The sequence below is a fragment of the Tasmannia lanceolata genome, unplaced genomic scaffold, assembly GCF_043159265.1.
Source record: "Tasmannia lanceolata isolate RefF3 unplaced genomic scaffold, GAP_Taslan_0.1 ptg000003l, whole genome shotgun sequence".
In the NCBI taxonomy this organism is placed as follows: Eukaryota; Viridiplantae; Streptophyta; class Magnoliopsida; order Canellales; family Winteraceae; genus Tasmannia; species Tasmannia lanceolata.
Window position 1 is genome coordinate 58,754,905 of NW_027518680.1, and position 11,269 is coordinate 58,766,173.

General features: G+C 36.2%; 2 protein-coding genes across 2 annotated transcripts; both read left to right on the forward strand.

The window, feature by feature from the left end:
* The first annotated feature begins 538 nt into the window (after positions 1-538).
* LOC143863681 (putative SNAP25 homologous protein SNAP30) lies at positions 539-6,437 on the forward strand. Its single transcript, XM_077374433.1, has 6 exons — positions 539-742; positions 1,396-1,965; positions 4,057-4,150; positions 4,232-4,365; positions 4,495-4,592; positions 6,169-6,437. The coding sequence occupies exons 2-6, from the start codon at positions 1,480-1,482 to the stop codon at positions 6,266-6,268; spliced, it is 912 nt and encodes a 303-aa protein (XP_077230548.1). The 5' UTR covers positions 539-742; positions 1,396-1,479; the 3' UTR covers positions 6,269-6,437.
* Positions 6,438-9,018: 2,581 nt separating this feature from the next.
* LOC143856960 (calmodulin-binding protein-like protein) lies at positions 9,019-11,041 on the forward strand. The gene is made up of 2 exons (XM_077367244.1): positions 9,019-9,774; positions 10,299-11,041. Exons 1-2 carry the CDS (start codon positions 9,187-9,189, stop codon positions 10,773-10,775), a joined length of 1,065 nt encoding a protein of 354 aa, XP_077223359.1. The 5' UTR covers positions 9,019-9,186; the 3' UTR covers positions 10,776-11,041.
* The last annotated feature ends 228 nt before the right edge of the window (positions 11,042-11,269 follow it).

The window sequence follows — 11,269 nt, forward strand, 5'->3', positions numbered from 1 at the left end:
AAGCACAACTATGTTTTGATACACGATGCTCTTGTTTCTTGTCCTTTAGTATTTAATTGTCATGTAAGCATGTTTTAAATTTCGACCAAAATCCGAAATTTTGGATTTTGGTGGGGACCGAAACCGAAATTTCCCGAAATTTGATATTTCGTGAAATACCTCGGAATTTCGGTAATTTCGAGAAAATGGCATTTAAAAAAAAAAAATGTTGCAAAATTTTGGCCAAAATTTCAAAGCTTAATACCAAATTTCGGACCGAAATCTCCGAAATAGGTGCCGAAACCGAAATTTAAAACCTTAAGTACTTTTTGGGAACCTTAAAACCCTTTTATACTTTTACAGCTCTTTAAATACTAAAAGACAAGAAACATGAGCGTGTTCTATCAAAAATGTTTGTGTTGAAATCATTTCCCTAATTTCAAACATCCTTTGTTCTAAACTTCTAATCCTGACCCTCGTGTGCATCGCACGTGACAACTTCTAAAAAACTATTGATCACTTTCTTCCCCCCTTCTGTTTGATTTGTTCTAACAGAGACTTGTTCTAAAAGTGACGAAACGAAGAAAAAATTTCATCTTCCTCTCTTTCTCAACGCCTTCCAAACACACCCATTTGACCAGATTTCCGCGTCTTTATCTTTGAATTCTACCTTCAAATAGGAGAAACCCCCTTACCCTTTTATCCTTTCTCATCTCTCCCATTGTTTTCTGTACTTACAATCCTATCCTGTAGGCAATTTCAGGTACCCTTTTCTAAACCAATCCTCTCATTCCAGTTTTTTCTTCTTCTGGGTTTTCATTCTTATTGCCTTTTATGTTGGTTTTTTGTCTTGTTATTGGTTTGTGTTTCCATCCCTTTGATTTGAGAACTCTCAGAGTTTTTAATCCCTGCTTCCTATTTTTCTCTCAATTTCCTTTGTTTTTAATCCTTTTCTAATCTCTAAATTAATTTCAAATTTTCCTCTTTCTGGGTTTTGAATTTGATTATGATCTTCTCTTATTTTGATTTCTGCAATTTTATTTTTTAATTGTTTCCATTCCCATTGGTCTTAGGCCTTGTTTTGAATTTGATTATGATCTTCTCTTATTTTGATTTCTGCAATTTTATTTTTTAATTTAGGATAACACCCCTCTTAATTAACCATAAGTATATTATGTTCCTCTAAATTGTGGAAGGAATAAATTTTCCTAAGAAAAAAAAATTCAGTTAGAATGTTTTTCTTGCAATCCAAACAGGGCCTTTTGAGATTTCAGATTGGGTTTTCTACTTTTATAGTTTATATACTCCCTGTTTCTTTTTTCTTTTTATTGTCTCTTTATTTTCTTTCTGGTTGATTCTGCACTCTTTTATCTTCTTATTTGTCTGTTGTTTAATTCATCTCATTGGTGTTCTTAGGTACCCTTGAAGATCACTGCATTGTTTCCAGTTTCTTAATTGCGGGTCTCCCATTTGATTTGTACAACCTCTTCTTCATAAACCATGTTTAAAACTGGAATATTGAGAACACCTATGAATAAAACCACAAAACAACGGTCCAAGGATCAAGCATCACCTGGTTCTAACCCTTTTGATTATGAATCTGAGTCTAATCTGAACCAAACATCTAAACCAGTAAGGGCATCGTCTGATCCTGTTCCCATTAAAGATCTCAGAACCACTCTTTTCAGTTACAATGATGAAGAAGAAAGAATTGCTTCTTCTTATTCAGATTCTTTGGCTGCAAAAAACCAATACAAGAATGGTTTTCAAGACTCGGGTGGGTTAGAGAATCAAAATGTGCAACAACTAGAGGGTTATGCAGTTTATAAGGCCGAAGAGACTACAAAGGAAGTCAACAATTGCCTAAAGATTGCTGAAAATATTAGAGAAGATGCTACAAATACTCTGATCACCTTGCATCAACAAGGCGAGCAAATTACTCGAACTCATATGGTTGCTGCCGACATGGATCATGACCTCAGTAGGGTAATTCCCTCTTTCCTTCATTCAGTCTCGTGTTATATATCTATCGCATATTGAACAATAAACTATGCAACAATTTGAATGTGTGTGACATGTGTGAAACGACCGATTACTCCAAAAGCTTAAGCTGTTAGAGATGGTGTTATTTAATCATTTACACTTCAACACTCCCCCTCACGTGTGGCACCTCTTTATTTGGATTAGCCGTGCACATGCATTTTTAATATCAAGGAGTTGTTGGGTTTTGAACCCAGGACCTGCCATGAGGCAATGGCTCTGATACCATGTGAAACAACCAATTACTCCAAAAGCTTAAGCTAATAGAGATGGTGTTATTTAATCATTTATACTTCAACAACATGGGAATTCCATACTTTGAAAGATTGGTATTGTTTATGTAGTTGTATTGTATCTCTATTGATCCGGATGCACTTATCCACACTTCTTATTTATATAATATTTGATATAATTATCTCTTCCCATATACACCTCATATGGCTGAGTCTGGTTTGTGTGGTTGCTGTGTCTGACATCTGTTGTCCATGTGTGGGTGTGGACCAATAATGGGAGTACTTTTGGTTACTATGTTTTTCTGTTTATTTGTTCTTTTCCTTTGTTGTCATTTTGTTATTGTTGTCACCATGATGTATTTTGTTATTCTTTCACTTGCTTTTCATTTAAACTGAGAACAGTTTTCTTCCAGTTTGATATGGGATTTGGGAGTTGTTTCAAATTACAATCACCCTCACCTGAGTGGACTACTAATTGTGCACCGCTCGTCAATAGCTTAAGGAATTCCACTGGATAGGTTCCTGTTGCTAAATGTTGGGGTTCATTGTGATTTGTGACTTTGAGTACAAGTTTTTTAACCCAAAAAAATCATGTTTATACATCAGGCTGTCACGATTACGTCCTACCTTATTTGTAGTTGCAATCTATGCTTGTGCCTTTTTTATCCACAATGTCAATTGATCTGTGTAGCCCCAATTTAGGTGTATCTCTCTCCTTTCTATTGTTTTTTAGAGCCAGAAACCACAGCTTCTAACCCAATCAATTCTCTAACTCCCTATCCTGCAAAATCATTGAACAATTTCTTCCTTGAAAGTTGAAATTTCCTTCTTTCTTTTCACTTGGGAACACCACAATATATCAAAAAAAAAAGAAAAAGTTAAAAAAGGGAACCACCTCACTATTAGAAAAGATATGGAAACCATCTTTCTGAAACTCAAACATGTTGTACTTTCTTTTTAACAACATTATATAACATGATGTTGTTTTCAGGGTATTAGTTGATTCTGGCAAGTGATGAATTTTTTATGCTCACACGGTCACAAACTTGTTATTTGAATGTTTACTTATGAACAAACGGCTTGTTGAAACTCAATATGTTTCCTGAACTTCCATGATCTTCCTTTCTTTACCATCCAAAAAACTGAGAAGGAGAACCTCTGTAGTTCAATATCTCAGATGAAAGATGTGTGAATTAGATTCCTAGGTTGAATCCATATTTAAATATTATGTGACATTTACGAAGTTTTATTGGATAGGCCGTTGCACATTCATGAATGTGCTTGTTTAGTATGGTATAGCAGCCTACCTCAGAAAACGTATTTCAAGAAATTCCATGCATGCCCCTGCTAGTATGCATGCGTTTGCAGATAAAACTTTTGCATCAAGAACTTGTTATCCCATCCCTCACTTTACTCTCGGAACTCTCAAATCCAGACACTAGTAATTTATTTTTCTACACTTCCTTTTTTGTGAATGTGGAGGCTGAAGAAATATGTCCAGAATGTTGCTGATTGACTTGGAAACCGGTCGAGTTCAAATACGGAGTCCAGAGTCCCCAGACTGAGTTTGCAAACAATTGGCTTGAGTCAGTGTTAGAAAACACCAAATTATTGCTGCTCTGCTATCTTTTATTAATTGGGTCAACTCGATATGTTTTTTGAGATGGGTTGAATTCTTGAACAATTGGTTAAGGTTTCAAATCTACCTTTCCAATTTCAATACCCAACATCTACCTATGTAAACCTAGTATGCTCTCATTCATAGCATGGAACACATTCCTGACTATTTTGTATGTTGTTTCAGGGAGAGAAGCTTTTGGGAAGTCTTGGGGGCATTTTCTCTAGGAAATGGAAGCCCAAGAAAAGTCGTAAAATTTCTGGGCCTGTGATCACACGAGGTAAGTTTATTAGAACAAGTGGTTGTTGAATTTTCTTTATTCTATCAATGTTTGTATTTGATTTTGTCGTTTGATTTGCAGATGATCCAATCAAAAGAAAAGGCAATCACTTGGAGCAGAAGGAAAGGTTGGGAATTGGACGGAGTCCTCCCAAGGGACGATCAAATCCTCGACAATATACTTCTGAACCATCAAATGCTCTAGAGAAAGTTGAGGTCTGTTTTGATATTTATTGACTAAATTATCAAATTTATATCACTATCTAATTATACATTGGAGGACCATACATGACAGCACTGTTTCTCTTGTTTGTTTCTTAATTATTATTATTTTCCTAATAACAGATGGAGAAGGCAAAGCAAGATGATGCTCTTTCAGATTTAAGTGATGTGGTGGGTCAGCTGAAGGATATGGCTGTTGACATGGGACTTGAGATAAGAAGGTCAGTCCCTTTGTATGACTTGAAATTGTTAGTGTTATATGCCTTCATAATCCAATTTCAGTTTTGATATGGGATATATGAAATTTTATTATTGTGGCTATATACTCGGTGCTCAATAATCCACAACTCCAATAGGAGAGAATAATTCTGATGAATTTTTCCATGTGTTTCACTCAATAAATCTGGGGACTGTGAGATTTGAAAAAAAATATTTTTTCAATTTTTTTTTAATGGTAAAAAATATTTTATCTATTATTTTATCAAAATAATATTTATATAATAAATATCTTATTTTAAAAGTAAAAATTTTCAAAGGAATTTTAGGAGTCCAATTAACTAATGGAACCATGTATGCAATTTCATGGGCCAAGGGATAAGGTCCAATAGGCCCACATTTAATTAGTTTCTGTTGAAAGGATAGATTGATAATTCTATAGGAAACTGTTTCTTTATAGTAACACTAAAACAGTTTCTTTATAATTTTAGTATCTAAAAATCCATAGAAACCATGAGCTTTAAGATTTGAGATTAGATCAATAGATCTAAATTATCTAAATCAAAGAAAATTTTAAAAAAATTATGTGTTTCAGAAATCACAATATCCCTTTCCATTAATCCATTTAATAACCAATATTCCTTTCTGATCCAATTCCAAATCAAATGAACTTTTTTCATGCAATCAATCCCCAAAGGTACCAATACTACTTGGATTGGAAGGGAAGAAAGAAACAAAAAATAACCCTTTGAAAAGTAACAAAAACAACACAATAAATACTGTTGTAGTTGAGATTTTGTGACCAGCACTGCTAATTATCATAATCCAAAATACAGAATCATCATTTGTGAGAAGCTCTTGCCTTACTGCTACTATTTTCATAACTCAAAATATTGAATCATTTGTTGTGAGAAGCTATTGCCCTCAAATATCACCCTAAAATCCTCAGATTATCCTTGATCTGGCTATCATAAATAGTGTGTTTATATCAGCCATTCTAATTTAGTTTTTTGTTTTTCCTTTTTCTTTGTGATCATGAATTTGAAAAGACATTGGATGTTCTCATTAAACCTTTATTATGTACCTGGGGTTACATTTTCTATTGATTTTTTTATGTTAATCTACAGAAAACAAAGTCAGAAGTAATACCATCAAGTGAGAGGATTTCATAAAAGTTCAATTAAAATCTTTGTTTTTCTCCAGTTTCTCCAGTTTCAGATTTCTGTGTCCTTTTTTTTTACCTGGAATTTATCTAGGAACCCAGGCCGGCACCTTAAATTTTATCGATATTAAGCAAAAGATACAAGAGAAGGCCATGCCGCATTGCCTCAAAACCCAAAAAACAAGAAAGAGCGTGTTTTCTGAGTCCCATTTTAGATCATTATTTTCTTTTTTCAGAAAAATGGCACAAACCTTAACTTAGCATAATATGTAGTACACTCTAGGGAGCAATAAGAGCTTGTTTTGGATGAGCTCTGGTTTATGTTATATCTTTGTCTTCTAATTTATATTCAGCCACTGCTTTATTCATTTGAGGCATTCTGATCCTTTTTCTAAGTAGTCTTGTTTTGATAATTGCAGGCATAATAAAGCTCTGGATCATTTATATGATGATGAGGATGAACTGGCCTCTAGAGTGGAAGGCGCCAACCGACGTGTGCGTGGTCTGCTTGGGAAATAGACCATTGATTGAAGAGCAGCAGTTGGTTTTCAGTTACTTTTTACTGATCATTATTTGTTTCTTTTTTATGCTGCCTTTACATTGTTGTATTGCATTGTATAGAATATTGATACGTTGCCATTTTAGATGGGTCTCATGATATTTACAAGGTTCTTCCCTTTTTGTGGCATACAGTAAACCAAATCTCTCTCTCTCTCTCTCTCTCTAAGGATTTTTCTGCAACCCAAGCCAGCCATGACTGGAACTCCCTCCGGAAGGAGAACAGGAGCTTTTCATCCGGGATCAGTTGGATACACCAGAAATCGGGTTTTTTTTTTTATCAAAGTAACAGGGCATATTTTCCTTTTCCCAGTGTTATTTGGTTGCTATTTACCATTCATGGGACAGTCCTTGTGGTCTACAAAAATTCAAAATGCAAGCGTTTTTTTACTGGTTGACTTTCCTCAAATCAAGAGAAAAAGGAAATTAAAGAAGGGAAATGTCAAATGATCCAACATCAGCCCGCTTTTTCAACTTTTTAAGAGGCCGCTTTTGGATCAAATACTGGGCGGATGTCGCGCTGGTGTTGGTGATACGCAGATTTTAGAATCTGGGATTTCTTTAAAATTGTAGCTAAGAGACAAGAGAAGCAGCAGACCAGCTGTCGTTTTTTACTCATTTTTGACCTCTCGCCCTTCTTTCCGTAAGTAAGAGAGTAGCAGATCCTCCCATATTTTAAGGTTTTAGAATCTCAGGATGCAAGAGAGATTTTTAAAACCTGAATTTCTCACTTAAATCCAAGAAACGCTGTTAGGACAGCATACAGCTGCTTGATCATGAATGCTCTTTTACACTGTTTTCAAACTAAAAACCCGGATTCTAAAATCCGCATATCCAAACGGCCCCTTACTTTCTACTATTTTCCTTTCCTTCTATACAAGGTACATCCAAACGAACGTCCAAGGAAACATACTCAATTTTCCCTCCTCCAATATAACTAGACTTCCATTTTTTCCATGCAAATGCCACTGGATGGGCAATATCAAAATTAGGGTTGCAACTCGGGTCTTCCATAACCCTATCCTACCCAACAAGCTATCTCGGGTCGGGTTGGTTTTTTTTTTTTTTTTTAAATACCCAAGATTCCTAAACCTGACCCTATTTTTTTGACGACACATAAGTGCAAAAATAAACATTGAAGGAGATAACCGCATTCAACAGATGTGGCTGCAACTACGCCAAAACACAGTATTTGTACTCACAAAAATAAGAAAAGTAAAAAGGAAAAAAACTTGTCAACGTGATAAGCAATCGTGTTCTCAGTACCAACTACAAGGTCCATTATTGCCTCTTCTTTCCATTTAGAAAGACTTGGCTCAAGCTTCATGGCTTTCAGAAACACCAAGGGGGGATGGGAAAGATTGCGGCATCTGCTCCAAATGTTTTCACATCTTCAGCATAACTTTTATTTCATTGTGTCATACATAAATCTTTCACCTTGAAAAGCCATAGTCCATATTAGAGAACATTAATAAAGAGAGCATACAATTATTAACTCATATCTGTCATTCCAAGAGAAACATATAAGCATCAATATATTTTGTACAGTAGGTACCATGTTGTCCCAGATTTTTTTTCTTCAGAAGATTGGAAATTTTTAAATATGATTTTTAATAATAAAAAAAATGAAAAATAATTGTTCCATCTGAAAAAAAAGCCCGGGAAATATCAAGATTTTTTCAATCTCATAAACATCTATTGAGATCTCTTCAACGTCCATTTGGACTTCATTTTGTGTACAAATCGCAATTTCCGTGACAAAATAACATAAAGAGGTAGTAGAACTTCTGCATGAATAAAGAAAAATAAGAAATACTTACATTTACAAAATTGACAGAAGCAACACGCGTGGAACGTTTATAGTCTCTAAGTCATATAAGGTGTGCTTCATCAGGCTATCCTTTTTGAAGGCAGCATAATTAGATCATGAGAAAACAAATTTGAAGTTCGTTAACTAACAGCAACCAACAAATCAGCGTACTGTTCCAAAGAAGAGTAACATTTGCTCAGGAAACCTTACACCAAATGAACAAATAAATCAGAATGGGCTTATCAAGTCCCTGAAAATTGGCCGAGAGTTCTGGAGTTTTGGAAGAGGGTTTTCAAGTCTTTAGGAATGGAGTTATCTAGTATAAAAAATGGGGTTACTAATTTCCGAATGGGGTGATCAAGTCCTTGAAAATTGGCCAAGGATACTAGAGTTTTGGAAGGGGGTTTTCAAGTCTCTGGGATTGGGATTATCTAGTATAAAAATGGGGTTACCAATTTCTGAATGGGCTTATCAAGTCCTTGAAAATTGGCCAAGGGTACTGGAGTTTTGGAATGGGGTCTTCAAATCTCTAGGATTGGGGTTATCAAGTATGAAAATGGGGTTACCAATTTCCGAATGGGCATATCAAGTCCCTAAAAATTGGCAGAGGGCACTAGAGTTTTGGAAAGGGGTTTTCAAGGGACTTGATAAGCCCATTCTGAAATTGGTAACCCCATTTTGATACCTAATAACCCCAATCGTAGAGACTTGAAAACCCCCTTCCAAAGTCAAAACGTGTTTTATATGCCAAAGGGTATTTTCGTTCAGCTTGTACTGAGACAGATTTTGTCCTCCATTGGTAATTTCTGAAAAGCCTGGTCCAGTTGATAATTCTGCCTAATGTTTGTCGCCCATTGGTAATTGGTCCTGAAAACAAAACATTAGAGATTTGCCCACCCAAAACCCTTGCCCTTATGTGTCAGGAATCAAATCAGAGAAAGAGTGAGGAGCTCCAGGGCAGAAATCAAATCTACACATAAAACCATCACAAGAGAGAGAGAGAGAGAGAGAGCACTAAACCCTTACCCTAAATACCTCTCCATCAATTCCCAACCCTAGTTATTTTCCCATGGCATCTCATCACCACCATCAACATAACCATAACCACCATCCCTCCCCTCCTTGTTACTGTTGTTGCTGTTGTTGTTCTTCCCATCCCTCCCCTCCTCCTCCCACAACGGACCCACTCCTCCAAGCCCTAGCAACCCATCTCCTCCAAATCCAAACTCCCCCCTCCCATATCTACCTCCAATCTCCCAAACCCCCTCAACATTATTCCCACCCCCACCCCCTCAAACCCCAACAAAACCCTAACCCTAATCCCCCAAAACAACAAACTCAACAAACCCTAACCCTAACCCACTCCCTCCTACGCCGTGTCACCGCTCTCGAATCCTCTCTTCTCCATCTCTCTTCTTCTTCTCCTTCTTCTACCCCTTCTCTATCTCTTCGAGATCTCGCCGCTAAAACCATCCAAACCCACTTCAGATCTTTCCTTGCCCGCCGATCCCAAACCCTACGTGATCTTAGAACCCTAGCTTCCATCAAATCCGGTCTTAGTACCCTCAAATCATCTCTTTCAGATCAAACCCACCTCAAATCTGGATCTCTCTCGCAGAAAGCCGCGGATCTGGTGCACAGACTTGACTCCATTCAGGTAAAATCCGATCAAACCCTTGTTTATGCTGCAAGAAAAACATTTCTGACAGAAAATTTTTCATTGGATTTTTTTTTCTTAACACAATTTAGAAGGAAATGAAATGATTATGGTTAATTTAGAGGGACGCCATCATACATTGAGTGGCTGTTTGGATACATGAATTTTAAAATCAATCATGGATTTTAGAAGTTAAAACCTGGATTTTATTAGCTAAAACCTGGATTTTATAATCCAGGCTTGTAAAATAAAGATTTTAGCTTATAAAATCCAAGTTTTAGCTTGTAAACTCCATGATTTTACAAACCTGGATTAGAAAATCCATTTATCCAAGGTCTATCTGCAAAACAATTGAATAGGTTTGGTTCAAGTTATCTTATTTCGCATGCTAAAAAAATCAAATATTTTCCTTTCCATTCTTTTCCAGAAAATTCTTGCAATCCAAACAGGGTCTTAGTATGTTTTTAGCGTTTGCCCTAATTCGATGTGGGGACTGAAGATCTGATTTGGGTTTTGTTTTTCAGAGCCGGGATTCTATGATTCGTGAAGGGAAAAAGTCTATTAGTACTGAGCTGGTCAAGTTCTTAGAATTTCTCAATGGGGTTTTGGTGAAAAGGATTGAACTTTCTTCAAAATCGTTGAAAAAGGTGAGATTTGCAGAAAATGGGAAGGAATCTAGGGTTTATGTAGGTTCCCAAGAACAATTTCCAGATTATTGTGAGGTTTATGATGATGATCAGAGCGCTTTTGTGGAGAAATTGAGCAGTGAGATTGAGAGAATTGAGAGTTTGTCTGGGGGGTTTGAGACTGATGAGGAAACACATGTGGAATTAGAAGGATTTCATCAGATCAGTAGTGATGATGAAAGAAACATTGGAAAGAATATTAAGGCTGAGCTTTTCCACAGTGAAAATGGGAATTTGGGCCTGTTTGCTCCTATGCCTGTGCAAATGGAGCCTAGAACTGATAAGAAGAAGATTGTTAGAGTTGTGAGGTCTTAGGTTTTTTTGTAATTTTTTTCTCTGGTTGTGGGTAGATTGTTGTCCTCTGATTGTAGTTTGATGTTTTTATCCACTGTTTGATCTGCCCATGAAATTGCTAGCTTTGGGTGTGTTTGTAGGTTGTCTGTGTTACTAGTTTTAGCTCTCTCTCTCTCTCTAACCAACAAGAAGGTGAATGCTTTAACCACTGCTGTATGCTTTAAGTTTGATTTGGAGGGACTGTTGTACTTCTAATCTTCCTTATTGAAGGTGTGCAAATTTCATTATTTTTGGTTGTACATTGACCCACAATTGGCTAGCTTTGGTGTGTTGCTAATTTTTGTTTCCTCTCTAGCCCACAAGAAGTTGTTGTCTTGGTTCTGAATTTGACCCAACAAGGAAGAAAAGATTGCCTTATCCACTCCTGCCTGCTTAAGTTTTAATATGGAGCTGTACTTCAAATCTTATTGAATGTGTGCAAGTTTCATTATTTTTGGTTTTACATTGACCCACAA

Bases quoted from the DNA above. Each gene is read 5' to 3' on its own strand.
- LOC143863681 (XM_077374433.1), top strand. From the start codon at position 1,480: ATGTTTAAAACTGGAATATTGAGAACACCTATGAATAAAACCACAAAA. The intron at 1,966-4,056 runs GTAATTCCCTCT...ATGTTGTTTCAG, and splicing joins TGGATCATGACCTCAGTAGG to GGAGAGAAGCTTTTGGGAAG. The intron at 4,366-4,494 runs GTCTGTTTTGAT...TCCTAATAACAG, and splicing joins ATGCTCTAGAGAAAGTTGAG to ATGGAGAAGGCAAAGCAAGA.
- LOC143856960 (XM_077367244.1), top strand. From the start codon at position 9,187: ATGGCATCTCATCACCACCATCAACATAACCATAACCACCATCCCTCC. The intron at 9,775-10,298 runs GTAAAATCCGAT...TTTGTTTTTCAG, and splicing joins ACAGACTTGACTCCATTCAG to AGCCGGGATTCTATGATTCG.